The 20251-nt window shown below is 40.0% G+C and overlaps 1 protein-coding gene across 1 annotated transcript in view; it reads right to left on the bottom strand.

Annotated features, from left to right (window-relative positions):
* The window catches only part of LOC112106591 (unconventional myosin-Vc), a 50545-nt gene that overhangs the window by 21845 nt on the left and 8449 nt on the right, over nt 1-20251 (bottom strand). Inside the window, exons 8-26 of the mRNA XM_026648293.2 lie at nt 19852-20117; nt 18748-18829; nt 18390-18530; nt 17297-17422; nt 15712-15795; nt 14654-14788; nt 13626-13723; nt 11934-12020; nt 11740-11851; nt 9895-10106; nt 8473-8638; nt 7785-7931; nt 6712-6876; nt 6392-6485; nt 5401-5464; nt 3200-3380; nt 2211-2304; nt 1123-1186; nt 930-1010 (exon numbers count right to left, since the gene is read on the bottom strand). Coding sequence (XP_026504078.1) covers nt 930-1010; nt 1123-1186; nt 2211-2304; nt 3200-3380; nt 5401-5464; nt 6392-6485; nt 6712-6876; nt 7785-7931; nt 8473-8638; nt 9895-10106; nt 11740-11851; nt 11934-12020; nt 13626-13723; nt 14654-14788; nt 15712-15795; nt 17297-17422; nt 18390-18530; nt 18748-18829; nt 19852-20117 — 2399 coding nt within the window. The remainder of the gene's footprint in view (nt 1-929; nt 1011-1122; nt 1187-2210; nt 2305-3199; nt 3381-5400; nt 5465-6391; nt 6486-6711; nt 6877-7784; nt 7932-8472; nt 8639-9894; nt 10107-11739; nt 11852-11933; nt 12021-13625; nt 13724-14653; nt 14789-15711; nt 15796-17296; nt 17423-18389; nt 18531-18747; nt 18830-19851; nt 20118-20251) is intronic.

Genomic DNA, 20251 nt, shown 5'->3' with positions numbered 1-20251 from the left:
CACACACACACACACACACACACACACACACACACACACACACACACTTTGTTTCTCATTACAAGGCTTCAATCTAAACAGTTTTCAGTTTTATGTTATAGTTTATGACTATACAGTTCAAAGCTATTCAGTTATCTCATCTTTCCTGATATGCATGCAATGTATTGTTCATGTCTGTAAACAGAGATTTCATTTAACAACTTCAGAACCTTTAAAGAAACACCACCACGTGCAGACATGTAAATCAGAGACAGTAACCATTTCAGGTGGATTAAGGACCTTCATGGTAAAATACAAAATGCCCAAATTATGTGCAGTTTGGTTTTAGCCCAAAATAAATGGATCTCACTAGTAACACTTGTTCTTAAAGGCTTCTGAGTCAAAAATCTTTCCTTTTTCTAGCTGTACAATACTAAACAAAAACGATATGACTGGTTTAAAACAAAGCTTAGGAAAAGTTTTCTTGTACACAATATATGTACACAAGACAGTCCGAGCTTTTTTGTTCCTTTCAGCCCGTGGCTCTCCACTCAAAAGATTGGGTTTTTCATCAAAACATTAAGAAGTATGGAGATTAGTCTCATGAATCCCCATGGAAAGTTCTCTAGCTATTAAAAATACCCATATGCTTCTAATACTTGCACTATTAAAATACCATCCTTACTTAATGTTTATAATGTTCAATCCTGCAAGTTTTATTCATGAGTAATATTTTATTCATGCATTTGTCCACTGACTTCATAACAGTGCGACTAGCTGGACGGAGCCCTAAACTATTCTGCTATTAGGCAACGTTTGTTCACTTGTTACATGATGCTTTCATTATGATACTATAAGACCAGTTTCCTTATTACTGTCCCTTACCGTTTATCCTCTGAATCTCAGACCAGAATTATGAACATTACATTACATGACATAATTAAACTAACCTTGTGGCTTTTTTCAGGCCCTCATAAGCAAACCAAAGTTCTCCATCTTCATTTAAATGTTCCAAATCTTCTATGGACAGCCTAAAACACAAGGCAAGACAATATAAAATGTGTATGGAAGAAGAAATTAAATCTCTTAAAAGTATGACGTTTGTTTTGAAATTTTAAAAAGCCTAGAAAAAATATATTTTACCTGCTTCTTACAGCCTCAACATCATAGCTCTCAATAAACTGTTTTGCAACTTCTGACACCTTTTCTGAAAATAAACATCATTATGTAAAGAATGAATTTTCTCCTTAAATTTTCAGATTATATATGTCATACAAATAATCACATCAGCCTCTTTCTAAACCACCCAAGTTCTTTGCTTGTGGATGATGCATATACTTAATTTAACTAAGGAGTGCAATCCAGGGACTCCGTTCTATCCTTATCTCTTTATGGATATCTAGGTAGGTACAAATGCCAAGGATGCTGTCTATCATTTGCACTTGACATGAAAGTTATGTCCTTTCCTTCTGAATTTGGACCTTGCTGGAGTTATCCACACCTTTGCTATTTAGTGCTTTGATTACTGCAAGATGATTTACACGGAGGCTGCACCTTTAAGATATTAGGTGCTGCAGCGAGTGTAGAAAGTGGCAGCACTCTTGTTAAGCAGCATTTCTCACAGTCTCCGGTGAAGCACATGCCTAACTTTAAGAATGCAAGTAATCCCTTTGACTACTCATGTGCTTTAGGCATGCGTTTAAGTGCCTTGCTGAATCAGGGCTAGAGAGCACATTATAACCATGCTCTAAGTTGTACTAGCTACTTATTCATTTCTGAGTTAAATTCAAGGTGTTAGTTTTGATCTGTAAATGGGTTGAGTGCTGGCTGGCTGGGACGCCAACTCCTCTGTCATGTGATCCCAAAGCAAGGGCAATCATCTGAGTTAACAACACTGTTGTTTAAATGAGAGAGGACTGAGAGCAGAGTGTTCTTGGTGAGGAGTGCCTGGTGTTGGTATTCATTCAGCACGCAGCAATACTCACCTGTTTTCCTCAGGCTTTTTCTGGTGGAAGATAATGTGGCTGATGGGATGGAGTTCATGGTGGGTTTAGTTGGGTTTTGTTGTTTGTTTGGTTTTTAATGTCTGTTTGAGAAGTTTTGACCTCTGAGTGTTTTTACTTTTTGTAATATAGCTAGAAAAACTGACACAACTAAACATATACATTTAATCAATTAAAACAGAATCGTAAATGTTTGTAAATGCTCTGAATTTCATAGTTGTCAATTACCTCTCATTTCTCGCTTCTGGGATTGGACCTGCTTTTCCACATCCATTTTCTGTGTCTGGAGTAGTTCAATTTCCTTTTGCAATTCAGGTATCATCTAAATTGGACAATTTTTTCAGAATGAGATGGAGTCCAATGAGATAAAAATGAGTGACTAAGATGGGCCAGATATCGACTAAGTTGTAAACAGTATTATAATTAACAATGGTTTGACCAGCATGCCACAAGATTTAAAATGTGTTCTGTTTAAATCAGTCCAGTCAGCTGTCCCAAATATTCTCCTATATGAGAGAACCTAATAGTAAGATTCTGACACAGCATATTATATATATATTATATATATATATATATAAAATTTATTTTACAATATTTGACTCAAAGGAAGAATATTTTGCTGTTTTTAAACACACACACAAACAGGTTCTGTTTAAAAAAGGGAATAAATTATATTTAGGAAAAGTCCTCCTAATGAATTAATACCTTCTTCCAAAAGTTGATTCACATATTTTAATGGACAAATGTTTAAGGTCCAATTCAGTCCTCCAATATATATGCACAGTTCTCATTGGCTACATTTGAAATTGTGCTTATTCTGAGGGCAGAATTAGGTTATGAATATTCCTTTCAGCAGGACAATAGATACAGGTTTTCTTGTTGTTTTGTTTTTAATTGGTAGTGGGTTTGTGAGAAGTGCAATTTTCAGATTTTACAGTCAAATAAATGTACTAACCAGCTGCCATTTGTGAAAATGAGAGTAATTGTGTGTGCGTCTGGTTTTTCAATGTGTATTGAAGCCAACAGTAAATATACACTATTGCCTCAATCAGATTTTACCAACCACAACTTGCTTTAAAATGTACTGTACATAAACAACAAAACAGAAAAAATGCACTATTGATAAAGCACTGAAATTCTCTATTTGCAGTATGTAGAGAAGAAACTGAAATAAACTGGACCATCCCTGGTTTTGTTTACTTAAACATTCCTCCTACCTTTGCCTGTTTTTTAAGTTGTCCTACTTCCAGTTTTAAGTCATCCTGAATGATATGTTCTTCCTGAATTTGATCTTGCAGCTTAATTTTCTCTTCTTTGAGAGTCTTAATTTCTCCCTTTAATGACTCAATCTCTTTTTCATAGTCTTGCTTCTCATTTTGGAACTTTTTCTCAAGTATTCTGCATGGAATCAGAAAAAAAGCACTTTTTAAAAACCCATCTCCATGTGAAAAAGTGTTTTGTTCTGTTTTTTTCATTTGATTTGCAGTTTTGGAGACCGAAGGCTATGGGTACGTCTACACTTGCAACTATCGGAATGTTCTGCTGCCCACATCACTGCAGCTTCAATTCTGTTTTTAGGGCGCTAGCTCAGTCAAAGCTAGCATGCATATGTCTATGCGAGTCAAAAATTACACCTGCAGTTCATATAGAGATATAGCCATTGAAACAGGATCAGCTGGAATGATGGACAAGGTGCACCCTTCAGCTGAAAAAAAGCATAAAATGTATAAAGGAGTAAAAAATATTAGGTGGGACTAAAAATAGAGGGGAAATAATGTCAACTATTAATATCACTTACTGACCTAATAACCAGGAATGGGAAAAAAAACAACCTTTTAATGTACAGAAAGTTACTAAAGGTATCTAAGAATAATGGGACATATTCTCCCTTGTACATGTCACAGAAGACACTTGGTGGAATCCTCCACCACAACTTGGGCTTGAGAAAATGAGGGATGGGTCGGGAAGGTAAATGAGGTGGGTGGGATTTCCAAAAGTGCTCAGTGTCAGCCTAACTTTGCTCTGAATGACTTCAGTGGGAGCAGAGTTAGGCCAATGCTGAGCACTTCTGAAAATCCCAGCCTAGCTTCTCAGAATCATCTGCAAAATTGATGAGAGGATGACAGGAATGTGCCCAGGCCTCCCTACATCCACCTGGCTATGGGGACTGAGGTAGAGGGCTCAGAGGCAGAACAAAGTATGTCTAAGGGAAAAAGTCTACAGTGGCGGGGAGCGGGGAAGTTTCAGAGCCCAGGTCAACTGACTCAGGCTTGTGTTATGGGACTCAAAATAGCAGTGTAGACATTCCCACTTGGGCTGGAGCCCGGGCTCTGAAACCCTGTCACAGAGGAGGGTCTCACTGCTGGCGGGTTTTTTTTTTTCCTGTGTAGATGTACCCCCAGCCAGTAATACAGCGCAAGAATCCTTGTCTTTCCTGCTAGCTCCCTGTGAGACCCAGCTGGTGGAGACAGTCTTCACTCAGGCCTTGTCTACACTACACAGGAAATTCGATCTAAGCTATGCAATTTGAGTTACTTGAATAGCGCAAGTCAAATCGACGTAGCTTAGATCTACTTACCGCAGGGTCCACACTATGCGATGTGTCTCCCGTCAACTCCCCCTACTCTTCTTGATCTGGTGGACTACAGGAGTTGACGGGAGAGTGATCCGCGGTTGATTTAGTGGGTTTTCACTAGACCCGCTAAATCGACCGCCGATGCATTGATCCCCTGGTAAGTGTAGACAAGCCCTCAGACTGGCTTGCAAGGTCAGAGGGAATTGGGGGAAAAGGAAAGATTGGAGGAGTAGGAGGAAGAGCCTCATTGCATGCTGCAAACTGACTTATAGCTGGAACCAGATACACCTGAGAAGGACACAGGGTTTCCAACTTTTGGGGAGGTTGAGTAACCACATTTCCCTGTATTTTACGGGATGTCTCTTATTTGGTGCCTAATGTTCTACAAATCATATCCATTAAGGAGCTACTGTGAAGCATCTTTTCAGATAAAAAGGTATGTTTTCAAGCAACAATCATACAAAGAGTCATAATGTGTGAACAAACTATGTGGTTTTGGACACAAATGGAAACACTCTGTGTAGCGAGGGCCCGTGCCTTAAAACTAAGCTTTGTCCTGTATTTTCAAGCAAATGCCCTTTATTTCTTTGAAATGTTGGTGGTCAGAGAGAGAGAGAGTGTGAGTATATATATATATATATATATATATATATATATATATATATATATATTAAAAAAAAACAGGAAGAGCTGGCTGTGCGCATGACATATATGCCCCAATAGCCTTGGAGAACTGAACGATTTTTGTGTTTACATATGCATAAAACATTTTCAGAAAGAGAAAGAAAGGCAGAGAGAGTAAGAAAAATGTAGTTTTAAAACTACTAAACTTAAATTCCATACATTCTTTGTCTTTCTTCTTGTTGTACATCAGTAAACAGTTGTTTTGTGAGGTCATCCATTTTATCTGTGGAAACATTTTTTATATTTGAAGGCTCTTCATGCACCCGTGAACATTTAGAGTAAATTAAAAATTAAGATCATGAACGTGAGTTTTTGTTTTAACAAGCAATTCTTTGGATAGTTTAGTTTTGAATTAACGTATCACATATAACCACATTAATCCTGAGCTGCAGGACCACAGCATAAGCAAGTTCTGACAAATCATAGAATCATAGAAGATCAGGGTTGGAAGGGACCTCAGGAGGTCATCTAGTCCAACCCCCTGCTCAAAGCAGGACCAATCCCCAACTAAATCATCCCAGCCAGGGCTTTGTCAAGCCTGACCTTAAAAACCTCTAAGGATGGAGATTCCACCACCTCCCTCGGTAACCCAATCCAGTGCTTCACCACCCTCCTAGTGAAATAGTTTTTCCTAATATCCAACCTAAACCTCCCCCACTGCAACTTGAGACCATTACTCCTTGTTCTGTCACCAGGTATCACTGAGAACAACATGCTATGGGTTCTAAAACAACGTGAAATCAACAGGCTATGGGTTCTAAAATATCATGACAGACTTTGGTTCCACGTGCTAACCTTTCAAGAGAACTTGGATTTTTAAGAGCAATATATTAAAAGAATCAAACAAGCAAAGAGAAGAGTTTTGAAGGGAATGCTATGAGCTCCCTCAGAGACAAGAGGCAAGGGAGAGAGGAAAGCTTCTGTTCCTACATAGATGGACTCTAGAATAAAGAGCCTGGGCACTACATACCCTAAATAGAGCATTTCAGAGATGAGTAAGTAAAGGCCAGATGTTCAGCTATAATAAACAGATGCAGCCCTAATGACTTCAATAGAACTATGCCCACTTACACCCGCTGAGGAGCTGGCTCTATGACTTTTCTCCACTGCAGCTTTGTAAAGCTGCCCTACATCTGCTTTCTTATTGTACCTTTCATTTCCTTGGTTTCCTCTTGGAGCTTCTGTTCTAAGAATGTTTTCTGTTCTTGCAGTTCTGCATTCTGTTTCTCAAGTTTTGAGAGTTTCTGCAAACATAAGACGTTAATAAAATACACAAATTAACAAGGAACAAAAAAATCTCTCATTAAAACCGAGGGCTTACAGTTTAAAGGAAACTGCAGACTTTGTTGGAAGTTGCAGATGCATAACAACTCTCAGGATCAGGCACTATATAAACCCATTGTCACAGTAACTAAAAGACTTAATAAATTATCTTATATTGCAACCACCACCAGGAACAGGAAGATTAACCTGTTCAGTGTCCTCCTTATATTTCTTTCCTTTTTCCTCAGAGGTTCTCTTTTGTGTGGCTAATTTTTCAAGCTCTAATTCAAGTTTCTGGATTGTATCTAGGTCATTTCCATGAGTTGAAGCCAGGTGAGTCAGCCTCTCCAGTAAGCCATGATTTTCTTTGTTCTAAAATGAACAAACATAGGTTAATATTAAACCAAATTAAAGTTTTGTTCCATTCTGTTTAGTAACTTATATTATTAGTGTAATACACACAGACATTTCCCTTCCCAAAACAGTTGCAACAGGTTTTGCTCTATCCCTCCATCAGTTACCAAAGCCCACCTTTTGTGTCTTTCATTGGAGATCTCTAATAATTGAATATTTGTTCTCTCAATTTTTTAAAACTGGATTTGGAACACTATTAGTAAAGAATGATCTCTAGGAACAGAATCAAGTAATACTTGGACAACAAAAGCAATTTACCACCTAACTTTGCCTCAGTTATGAGAAAACAACTAATCTACTGCCTGACCCCTCCCCTTGCTCAATTATGCTCACCACAACCAGGGAAATTCTGTCCGAAAATGAGGTTAAAGCCATATTCTAGAACCAGTTTGGCTAATATGGCTCTCAAAAAATTTACCCTGAAAGAAAACCATGCTAGAACCCCCAAAACAGCAAATGCATCTAAACAGAGTTGCAGCTAATATGGTTCTGATCCCAGTGTGAACAGGATCAAAGAGATGTGACTGAACAATTGCAGCATACATAGGAACTGCCACATCGGATCTAACCATTGGCCCTTCTAGTCCAGAATCCCATTGTCAAGAGGGGCCAGTACCAAATGCTTCAAAAGGTACAAGGAAGCCCCATAATGGACAAATATAGAATAGTGTGCCTGTATGGGAAGACAATTTGTGGTTGTTTGTGCCCTTATCAGGGTCCATATCCCTTATGCAAATTTTTCTTGTCTAATGAACTGCAGATGATTATTAGTGTAAATGTCTAATTCACAATGTGATTGATTCGCAATAAAAGAAATGCATTGAAAGAAAATTAATACAAAACATGAATGGATTCTTGTCATCTACCTGGTCTTCTAGTTTCTTCTGCAGTCGCTGAACTCTGTACGAAAGCTGGATATTCAACACAAATCGCCGAATATTCTGAAATCTGCGTCTTGCAAGCCAAGCACGGGCATATTTCTGAAGAATTACAGCCTTGTGTTCCTTGAGCATCTTTAAAACAAGAGAGCAACAAACTCCTACAATTATCTATTATACCTGCCCCTGGAAATTTCCATTACATGCATCCGACGAAGTGGGCATTCACCCACGAAAGCTTATGCTCCAATACATCTGTTAGTCTTAAAGGTGCCACAGGACTCCCTGTTGCTTTTTACAGATCCAGACTAACATGGCTACCCCTCTAATACTTGATACAATTATCTGGTGGATCAACCAACATCTGTTCAGATGTTCTGTGATTCTAGCTACAGGGATAAATGACCATGTTAGGATTTTAACACTTAAAATAGAAACATATTAAAATTGCACATCCAAACCATTGGAATAATCAAAGCACACTACCTCCAACATTTTAAAAATTGTAAAGTGCTTGAAATTATGAACTAGAACATTTCATCCACATGCTGAAGTATTCAAGAGTCCCTCATGTCAAAGATACAGCATTAAGCATCACTAGAGTTTGCCTCCACCGTTTTATAACACAAAAGTTCCCAAACACTGGGATCTTGGTCAAATTCTTAAATGGCTGTACCTTTTGGAATTTCTTCCTTGCTAGAAATCCTCGCACATAAGCTTGAATTGTTATAGCAGCCACGCGGATGAGCTGGCAAAGTTTACGGACTATATATCCCCGACAGTACTTCTGAATAATGATAGCCGCCCATGCTTGCTTTAGAGCTGTAGCAGTGATAGCTTGCCTTAATTAGAAAGAAAATAAAGTTATTTTTAATTGATATTAGACTCCTTGTGCTCATCCTCTCAAGTCCCAAAGGTTGGACCCCCTCCCCCCCAAAATAGGATAAGATAACTATGATTATGTGGGATCAATACTTCTAACTAAATGACATGTCTATAGTCCCAGTTTCATGAGTGAATATTTGTAATGTAAGTAATTTAAAATGATGGAAGTGAGGTCACAGCAGATGGAGGTGAATTTGGATCTAAAATTAGGGGTGTTCCCTACTCTGAGGTGGATTCACATTAAGTAATATTTTAATTTGGACTATTCCTGAAAACAAGTCTAACATACAGAGCCAAATTGTGACTCAAGTGCCAAGTGGGCACAGAGCCCTGTTGCCTGGTCCGGCACAGCCCACGTGCGCAGAGTGCTAATCAAATCCTGTGGGGGGAAGCCCCTCTGAGGGGCATCTGTGGTGTTTCCAGTACTCCAGCTTCCTTCACAGCCACACACAGAGTTGGGTTCAGTGGGGAGTGACATCTGGGGAGGCTGTGTTCCCCCCACTATCCTGTTAGGCAGCTGGTCCCCCTCACTGTGACAGCTGGGGAAAAATCAGTAAGGGAGACTGTGAAGGGGACAGGTTGCTACACTAGTGCTGAATGACAGCTCTTAAATGCAGTGGATAACCATGGAACAGGAGCCCACTTCCCTGAAGACACCTTCCTCCCTGACCAATCTCAGCAGAGGGGGCAGAAGAACATCCCAGACCTTTCCAACCCCACACAGTTGTCTTTGAACCCTCCCATTTCCAGCCATAGTTCTCCCTGACAGCATGTTCTGTGTGGGTTTTTTGCAGCCTCAGAGCTGCAAAAGCTTTCATGGTCCTGGCACACAGGAGGGTGTGGGACATCAAGTGAACAGGAAGCTAGTTTGTGTGGCCTGCCTGACCCCTTCTAGGTTTCTGAAGCAGATCAGTTACTTTGGACCCACTAGTAAGCCACTCAGCATCAATCAGGGAGCTCCCTTATGTGTTATTTAGGGGTATCTAGACCTTCAGAGATATGCCCACAGCATTTGAAATTTGACAGAGTACTTCCTGAATATCTATAATACAACACAGGAATTTTCAGGTCCATAAATACATTCAACAGCCAAGTGGTAACCTGGATTACAATTTTAAACTCTCCCCCATATTTACACTTGCATGTAAATGCCAGGCATGAGTCTGAGCTCTTCACATGTGCCCTCATAGCAAACTGATTTATTATGAAGTACCGTACAGCCCGCTGTCCACGGAAGTACTGCTGTATTGTAACAGCTGCTTGTTTTATACGGAGGAATTCCTTCCGTTGATGCCAGCTTCGAACATTCTTTTGGATCACGATGCATGCTTGTCTCAGTTTATCTGACCGCAGTTTTTCTAAATAAGCAACCTGCCCTGCTCTAAAGAAAATTTTTGTTCTCCCAAACTGATACTGGTTAGGATCCTGCAAAAGAAAACCACAGGTTTATTTATAATCTGCAATCTTCTTCTCATTTTTGGGGGGCAGTGGAACGGGCGTAAATAACTGTAGCCTAGCTATGCCAAAATGGCAGAAACACAGTTAATGACAAACATCCTCCCTACGGATTTGGGGAAATATTTGATCACTGTGCTCTCTCCACAATCTTTCTGCTTCAAAAATTAGGGACCTAAATGCTAAAAGAGACTGAGGAATTTGCATAGGGTCAGTTTTATATATTTTATAGTCACACAGCACTTGTAAAGTGCTTTGAGATGTAACTGTCTGACAAACTATGGCCAAAATTCTCCTCCCAGTTACACCATTAACTGACTCTGGGTGTAACTGAAGGCAGCTTCTGGCTCTCTGTATTTATACTTCAGCTGAAGTTCAGTCACCTCTAAGCTGAAGGACTACAAGTAACTGGTGTAATGTGAATATACATCACACAGGAATGATGGAAGAGAGGGAAGAAAATATTTTCAGCCAGGAATAGCCTAGGTGCAAAATGTGTCATGGGATCCTTAATGTTTAGAGCAGGTAGGCTGCTTTCGGAAGTCTTAAGATGAAAGAAGCCGCATACAGTAAACTGCAAGGAACTCAATTATCCAGTTCAAGAGGATGGAAAGCTGAGCTGAACTTGCTAGGATTAAAGCTTTGGCTTCAGAGAGTTTGATTGCAAGATAACACATTCTTAGAACAGCACTGCACTTTACTGTATTCCACCATGCAAGGCCCATTAGAATATATAAAAAAATAAATACTTAGCATGCATGTAGCACTTTCTTTTCCTTGATCTAAAATGCTTTACAAAGACAGGTAAAGTATCATTATACCTATTTTACAGATAGGGAATCAGAGGTGCCGAAAGGTTAAATAATTTGCTCACACTGAATCAGTGGCCGATGGAAAAGAACAAAGGCCCTGTGCTCAATCCACTACATCACAGCTGATTAAATGACCTACCTAATAATAAGGTAAATAATATTTAAATCATCATTCATATTTAAAGAATAAATACTTCTGTGAATTGGATCTTTTGTATTTATAATTAAAGCTGCGAGTCTGTCACAGAGATCATGGATTCCGTGACTTTCTGGGACTACTGTGACTTCTGCAGGTGTGGCTGACCCCAGGGCCGCCCGAGCAGCTGGCCCCAGCCGCACTGGCAGCGGCTGGGGCGATCCTGGGTTCAACTGCTCAGGCAGCCCTGGGCAGCTGGACCCGGGACCACTCAAGCAGCGGCCAGAGTGGCTGGCCCGGGGGCCATCCCAGAGCAGCGATCCCGGAGCAGCGGTCCCAGGGGTGGCCCCGGAGGCTGTCGGAGCAGTGTTCCCCAGAGTCCTCGGAGCAACGGGTGGCCAGGGCCATCCTGCCCCCGCCCCCAGAGCAGGGGCCAGCCATTGGCCCCCGGGTCTCCCCAGAGCAGCGGCGCCCCAGGTTCCCAGGAGCAGCTAAGATTTAGTCAGGGGTATTTATAGAATAAGTCATGGATAGGTCACGGGCCGCGAATTTTTGTTTATTGCCCATGACCTGTCCATGACTTTTACTAAAAATACACATGACTAAATCGTAGTCTTATTTATAACAGATGACAGCACAGAACAGAAACGCTAACCTGGATTAGCCGCTGCAAAACAGTCTTGCAAATCTTTTTCTTGTCACTTAAAGAGAGTTCATGCTGCGTCATGAGAATGCTATAACGGCTGAAAAATTCAATGTAAGTCCACCTATAAAATGAAAAATTGGTGAATGTAAATTATTTCATCAGCTCTAAATATACGTATTCAAGAAAAAGGAGAAGTCACGTACCTGGATGGATAGCTCTGGGCGCTAATTCGAATGGTTTCCAAAACACCACATGCTCGCAGTTGCTGCACCACCCTTTTTGAGTTAAACCTAAGGGAACAGAACTTATACATTATTTTCTTCCAGTTTTTATATGCCATATTTAACTATAACGTTTGTACTTCTTGCAAAGATTAGTACCTGTATGCATAATTGGAGATATCACAGTTTAATTAAGAGGTTCTTTACCAACAAAACAAAATTGTAGGTGTTAAATATTTCTGAATTATATAATAATGTTCCCCCCCACCCCCCCACACCTCTCCCTACCTTTTATATTAAGGGCCTAGTCCTGCAAACACTACTGAGTGTAGAATTTAGTACCCACTGATCAAGTGTGTGCAAGATCTGGCCATACAACAATGTATTTCATTTCTAGGATTTCTGGTATCAGAATTTATTCATAAAAACGGTATTTAATGGAATGAATACTACTTTGATAATATTTAGATCAAATGAAGAAATATAAACCATTCTGTATTTCTATTCATGCCTGAAGCACTCAGGGTCCCAAGGGAGTTTTCAGGATATCTTATGTCTGACCCAAATTCTTTATATGGAAAAAAACATGGAAATTAAACTTCAGGGCTTCCACCCAAAAGACAAATGAGCAATACATTTATTTTTCTCTTACAGAGGCTTTGTTCCCTTCAGTGCTAAACTTGAAAGTGTATATTATCAAATGGCACAGAATCAGACAGTATTCTCAATATATAAAACATACATACAGGTAAATTCTCACTAGCAACTTTAATAAAGTGTTTTATGTTTTCAAAGCCTATTTAAGCACTCCTTAGAATGCCAATTCCTGAACAACAGATCTTTGTGGCTGTGTAACATGGTACCACGAAGGCAGAATTAGGGTGTATATCTCCCTTGTCAATGCATGTATCTGTCTGCACTACTAACAGACATCGTATCTCTGAGCCAAGAGATTGTCCTGCATCTCTGCACATGAAACTCATTAATGGTTGCATGCATGCTTGTTGTGATTAAAATCTACTCCAATTTAAAAGCTATTGGTAGCAGTGCTGGCTATGGGAATTCTGAAGCACTTGACATACACATAACATTAAGAATGTTCTTCTTATTCACAACTATTTCAGTGCGTGTTGTAAGTATTTTGGGAAGAAGGCAAACATTTTGGATGTGATTGACATTGCACATAGAAACATTCATAGAAAAGAGCTAACACCTTTTTAAATATTTTTGTTAAAAGAGAAGCTAGTATGAAGTAGCGACGACTTCTCCCAGAAACCCAACTATACTAATCCATGTCATAGAAGATCAAGCACACCCATACAAAATATCTACCCACCTAAAACTAAAATGGTCAGCATTCCCTCCAAAAATGTTATAGCAAATAAACAAAACAAAAAAAAATCGTGGCTTGAAACTTTTTAACTCAGAGAATTTTCCAGTGACTTAATAACTATGGCCAGGTGAATCATGTAACATTCATTGTTTATATAAAAATATTAAATTGTTTTATTTTAGTAATCTTTACAGGAATAAAATACATTCTATATGTAAACTTCAGCTAATAACACTTGACTGATATTTGGCAAATCTGAAAAATAAGATTATATATTCAGTCTTAGAATACTGCTTTATATTAAAGATAACATAGTATTTCAACAGCACTAGTGTACTCACTCAAATGGTAACTTCTCATCATTTGGCTTTATGCACCGTACATAGTGAGGAGTGGTTGCATTAAGCGTTTCCATAAGTAAATACAAAGAACTGCGGAACTAGAAAATATTAAGGTAACAATTTAGCTAATTTAACATTCCCATCAAAGTAATTCATCTTTGACTTTTGATTCTGATTTAGTCTCTAACTGGAAACTGTGACAAAAATATAGGCAGCAGTCCTCTCAGAGTTCTGATCATTAAAATGTTGGCACTATTTACCCTGAATGTTTTCACACACAAACACACCCACTTGCACACAAAACTGGGATTCTAGTAGCTGGGGCTATCCCTAGCTGTACAGCACACTAGACATCCTAGAATAATGTTTCTAAATACCATATTACCAGATATGCACTTATGAATAAATCTGAATCTCACGCCCCGCAAGTACAAATTTCTGAATGCCCGCACATCACCAATATTTTCTACTTCATAGAATCATAGACCCATATAGTTAGAAGGGACTGTAAGGGTCATCTGGTCTAGCCCCCTGCCAAGATGAAGGATTTGTTGTGTCTAAAAAGTGCTGTTTTAGGAGGAATATTGAAGCATCATGGCCACCCCCCTCTTGGCTGATGTCGGGGACTGAACTGGAAACCTCTAGGGGCAGGGGTTCTCAAACTTGATTGCACCGTGACCCCCTTCCAACAACAAAAATTACTACAATATCCCAGGAGGAGGGAATGAAGCCTGAGCCAGCCCAAGCCCCACCACCCTGGGTGGGTGGGGCCAAAGCCGAAGCCAAAGGGCTTGAAGCCCTAGGTGGGGTGGGGCTGTAACTTGAGCCCCGCTGCTCTCGGGCTTCAGCTTTGGCCCCGGGCGGTGGGGCTTGGGCTTCGGCCTGAGGTCCCAGCAAGTCTAAGCCAGCCCGGGCGACCCCATCAAAATGGGATCACGACCCACTTTGGGGTCCCAACCCACGGTTTGAGAACCGCTGCTCTATTGTTAAAAACCGTGAGTCTTTAGAGCTTGAACTAAACTCTATACCTTACTGCCAACCGTCGTCCGGAACTGTTTGTTAGGTGGCTTGACCACCGTTTTTGCAGATTTGACTGTTATAGTTGACCGGAAGGGTGAAATGGGCACTGGATGGTCTTGAAAAAAGTTTGCACACAGATGAAACTAAAAGCATAAAAGAAAGGATCACAGTTAACACTGAGTAATTGTAATAATGTTTTAATATAAGAATTCTAATAATGGATGTACAGGACAGAACAGACATTGTTAGTCTCAGATCTTAGGCCAAATCTTGTAGCTTTTGAGACTGGACCCTTTGATTTAAGATTCATAACTAACTAGGAAGCAATTACTGCTGGACTTCATTTCACAAAGACCCGAAGCCTGCAATTAGACCTGCACGGAGTCTCACTGACATCAGTGGAATTGTTTGGGGGTACAGGGATACACCCACGTGGACGTGATTACATGACTGGGTTAAATTCAGACTATTCATGTTATTTTAAAAAGGTTATTTAAAATTAATAAATTTGTTTTTCTTTGTCAGCTTAAGTTAGATTCTTAACAATAGAGCTGCATAGTCAAGAGTAGTAGGCCAAAAAGTGATAAAGCTCTTTTGGTTTTCATCTTACATCTGCTTGAAAGTCAATGTAATTCTTTCTATGCCTTTCCATTATTTTTGTCTCCTTTTAAAAATAAACAGTGCCAGCAGACATGATAAGCTACGCAACAGATCAGTTTGCATACACCTCAAGAAAAAAGAGCAGTTTTAATAAACTGAGATTTCAGTTTCAAGCTTCAAAAAATTGTTTATGAAGAACATTATACAAAAATACTTAAAAATATTAACTTTCAGGGCAACTATACATAAGAATCAGTCTAAATAGTGTTCTTTTAACTTGCAGTGTCACTTTGAAATTAAAAGTATACAGTTTGGAATTATTTTAGATCCATTGTAAGAGTTTTCAGGTATAGCATTTTTAATTTAATAACATTAGATCGAAGTATTTTCATCTTAATCTTTATTCATATTCCACAAGAATTCTGGTATCTCTAGTAGAATAATCAGCCATGATGAATTTACTAACCTTGCTGTTTCTCAAAATTTCAATCAATACTTCATACACTGTATCTCTGTTTTTTTCCAGAAATCCTTCAGATTTGTACTCTACCTGTGCAAAAAAGTGAAATTAGTAATCATAACGGCAACAACATGAAAAATTAATGTAAGGAATTTCCTTTACCCCTGGGCGGCGGCACTGGGTGCAGATGGGCTGGTCTCAAAGACTTGGTCCAATATTTTTATTATTCCTAACCACTGTAGGTAAATTCTGCCGTTATCAGTTGCATGGTGCCAGATGTATAACCTGCAGTTGTAAGAGCTGGGCAACCTGGCCCAATATGCAGCCAGTTGCATTTTTCTTCGGTTTTGATTAGGAACTGCATACAGCCCCAGCTACCACATTCAGCAGCCTTCAGTGTTCTCGATAGTTAGCAGAGGACACCTCCTTGACAGCTAACCACCTTCTCTTAAGGTCATCATGCACATTGAGGTTGGACAGTCCTCCTTCTAATGATCTCCTCTCATTTATCTACTGCCTTCTCTTACTCATTTCCCCTGACTTAAACTCTAAGTGGCCCCTGAAACTGAAAACTAAGTTTCAAATATAAATAAAATAAAGATACTAATAAAACCTGATGGGACTAACTGGATGTGTGTCAGTTGCAATCCTGACTATTTTGCTTGTAAGTTGTATGCTTTTTCTGCAACCTTAGTCTGAAGTTTTTGGTCTTATGCTCACAAACTTACGATTGTGGTTTCTTTGGGACAGGGACTTTATCTTCCTATCTGTTTGTACAGCATACTGTGGGCCCATAGCTAAGGCTACATTTTAGTCACGGGTATTTTTAGTAAAAGTCATGGACAGGTCACATGCAGTAAACAAAAATTCACGGCCCGTGACATGTCTGTGACTTTTACTATATACCCCTAACTAAAACCTGGGCGGAGGGGTACTCTGTGGAGGCAAGTCCTGGGGTGCCACGGGTGCTGGGGGTGGTGGCCCAGGACCCCCGCTGGTGCTGGGGGGGAGGCCAGGCAGTGGCGTGCGGCCCGGGACCCCCGCTGGTACTGGGAGGAGGGGGGGGAGCTTGGTGGGGCTGGCAGGCTCCCTACCTAGCTCCATGTGTCCCTGCAGCTCCTAGGAAGAGAGAAGGCCAGGGGGCTCTGCACGCTGCTCCCACCACAAGCATCGGCTCCGCAGCTCCCATTGGCTGGGAACTGCAGCCAAGGGGAGCGGCGGGGGCAGGGCCTGCAGGCACGGAGCCCTCTGGCCCCTCCACCTAGGAGCTGCAGAGATATGCCAGTGGGAGCCAGGGAGCCCCCAACCCCGATGTAAGCACTACCCCACACCCCAGCCCCCTGACCCAGCACCGGCCACTGCAGAAGTCACGGAGGTCACAAAGTCATGGAATCTGTGACTTTCATGACCTCCGTGACACAGCCTTACCCATAGCTAATATATATATAATAAAACAATAACAATATATATTGAATACAGCTTATAAAGATGGCACATGTACAATTCCATTTACATTTTAATAGATTTTTTCCTTTCTGAATGTTATGCTGGTTGAAAAATGGTGAAATAATACAGTAAAATATACACCTACCTCATCAGCAAAGTGCTGGATGATAAAAGATGTGTTTGACATTTTGGGCTTTTGAAAGAATGGGTTCTTGTTGATATAATTATTATATAGCTTTTGAAGCCAATTTTCATCAGTCCCCTGAGGTAACTATAAAAAAGCAAGCTGTGAGGCTGTTTAATAAAATACTGTTGGAATGTTAACAATGAGGAAGCTACTTACTACCAATAAATGCTATTCAAGCAACAGACATACAATGTGTTGTGATGATAAACACCATCTGAGTTTTAATCTCTTTCAGAATAGCCAGAAATTCCCTTGGGCAAACCATTTTAAGAAGAAACAGGGTCTTATAAAGCAGCCCCGGTACATAACCTGAGAAAGTTCTGTGGGCAGGCAGACCTCCCTGCTATGAACACTGCTCCCTGTTCTGAAAGGGCAGTGGCAACATAATTCCAAATTAGGCATAATTTAGCTGCCCAAGAGATCTATGACAATCAGGCCAAGAGAATGGTATTGGGTGAATCACTGGGCTTGATCAGTAATTTTTTACCATCCTATGCATGGATTTGGATTCTGAAAATCAGGTCAAAAGTGACTTGCCAAGGTCACACAGAATCACTTTGGATTCTCTTTCCCATGCCTGTCCTTTACCTCTAAGGCCATCCTTTCCCTTCTAGAGGAAGGGCCTCTAGAGGTATGTGGCAGAATGGAAGGAAAAATGGAGTCAGAAGTGGGCAAAGAAAAAAGGAGAGGAATGGTGAGAAAAGAAGCCTAGATGGTGCACAGGGCGGGTAGAAGGAGAAGAGGGCAGAGATGTAGGTCTGGTACAGTCGGGGAGTGCTTGAAAGTGAGGAAAGGAAGCTTGAATTTTATGCAGAATAAGAAAAGAAATTAACAAGAAAGCAAATGGTTTTAAACTAAAATAATCAAATAGAGATTCTTTACAACTTTAGAAGATTACAAAGATTCAGAGAATGATCACTTCATCAGCAAGGTGCTCATCTTCTTAATTTAAAAGGAATTAGAATATGGTTTAAACCACAAATTCTGCCTGAAACACAACCTGCAGAAACGTTTTCAAACCAGTTCATAAGCATAAAAAATTAAAATTTACCAAGCACTCTTCATCTAGCAGCTCTAAAATGCCCATTTTAGCTTCAATAAGGTCAATGACTGGTTGGTTGTCATAAAAGTCTATGAGAGTCCATGGGATGTCTTCCTTCATATACTCCTCTTGTTCAAGTTTAAAGACATGCTATTAATGAAAAATGTCAGCATTATGAAAAGTACATGTTAATAACCCAGGAACAAAATATAGGCATTTGGAAAACAATGGTAAGGTAAAATATTTGTGTAACATGCACTAAAGTATAGATCTGAAATATAAGAAAATCTCTTTTCTAAGTATTGCTAATCTTTACAAAAAAGACACCAATCAACACATACAACTGCAGCAAAATATACGTACATACCAGGTTAAATTGTTGTTGCAGTTTTTCATTAGCATAATTGATGCAAAACTGCTCAAAACTGTTCACATCAAAAGTTTCAAATCTGAAATACATTTTAAAAATTAGGGGCAGATATTATTAGATAGGAGAAAAAAATAAATACATGATCACTTAAAAGTGAGTGCTAATGTCCTATGGGACTTTGAGAGAAAACGGCTGCTTATAAGGAAATTACTTCCTAAACTTTCTGTTTCTTAGCGGCGGTCTACACTTACGGTGGCCTGTACAGTACAGACATTGCACGCCCAGCTAGCCTGGGTATAAATAGCAGAGTAGATGGTGAGGCACTGCTTAACTGAGTAGAGTGTCCTACATGCCTGCACCCTTGCAATATACCCTACACAGCTCTCTACATGCTCAAGCAGAGCATCCCATGCCTACACTGCTATTTTTAACAGTGTAGTGTCCTGCTGCCAGAGCCTTTCCCCTCCACAGTGAAAGACTCCAGCAGTGGGGAAAGTCTCCTCTCCTCACTGCCTCCCCCTCCCAGAACCTTCCCCTGCTGCCTCCCACCGCTGGAAACTTTCACTGCCCCATATAGCTACACACCACAGTGAGAGTGGACACAGCCTGCCTTTCACTGCAGTATGTTGCTACATGTACTCTACACACCGCTGCAAGTGTAGACAAGGTCTTAGACATAATGACCAAAACCCTGGTGTGCAATGGGGCTGCAATGGTGGAACAAAGCAACCCTAAAGCTAATGTAACCAGCCATCAGAGAAGCATCATCCCATCTCAAAGTGACAATACAACTTTAAATTGATTTCCCCAAATTTACTTCTGATAAGGTGAATATCAAAGACCAATGGCCTAAGATGTACTAAATCCAAGATCAAATGTCACCTTGAGACAGAGATATTGATATTCATCAAAATAAGAAGTTCCCATTGCCCTTCATGCAAAAGATTTCATGGCGCAGAAGACTGCATCCTTTTGATTAAATGGATGTCAATTCATTGTAGGAAATGCATCATATTTCCCAGATATGTAGGAATAAGAACTGGAAAACAGAGGAGAGTTGTATCATCTGAAAATAATTTTTTTCACCAGAGATAATCTTACCCATAAATGTCCAAAACACCAATAAAAGTGTGCTGCTTTCCAGAAAAATGCAAAGCTTTGTTAATTCTTTCCACAATGAAGTCAAACAGATGAGAATAGATCTTCTTTGCCAAAGCATCCCTTGCATTAAGAGCTTGGAGTTTTGTCATAGGCTTTATTACAGTCTCTGAGGTAGTGATAATTTTTCGGTGGCACAACCATTGTGCCACTTTGTCATTGTCTAAATCCAGAAGTTCACAGAATATATTGAGATGTTTATCCTCCAGCTTTAAAGAAGAAAAATAAACATTACTAGATCTTATGAAAAAGTTGTAACTAATGGATTATTACGAAGGCTAAGATTTTGTCATGGCTCCATTGAACTCAATGGGAACCCTTGCCACCAACTTCATTGGGGTTG

Source organism: Terrapene carolina, unplaced genomic scaffold, assembly GCF_002925995.2.
Source record: "Terrapene carolina triunguis isolate 2854851 unplaced genomic scaffold, T_m_triunguis-2.0 Scaffold67, whole genome shotgun sequence".
In the NCBI taxonomy this organism is placed as follows: Eukaryota; Metazoa; Chordata; order Testudines; family Emydidae; genus Terrapene; species Terrapene triunguis.
Note: the sequence above shows the minus strand (reverse complement) of the source record. Positions and strands in the feature narration are given on the sequence as shown.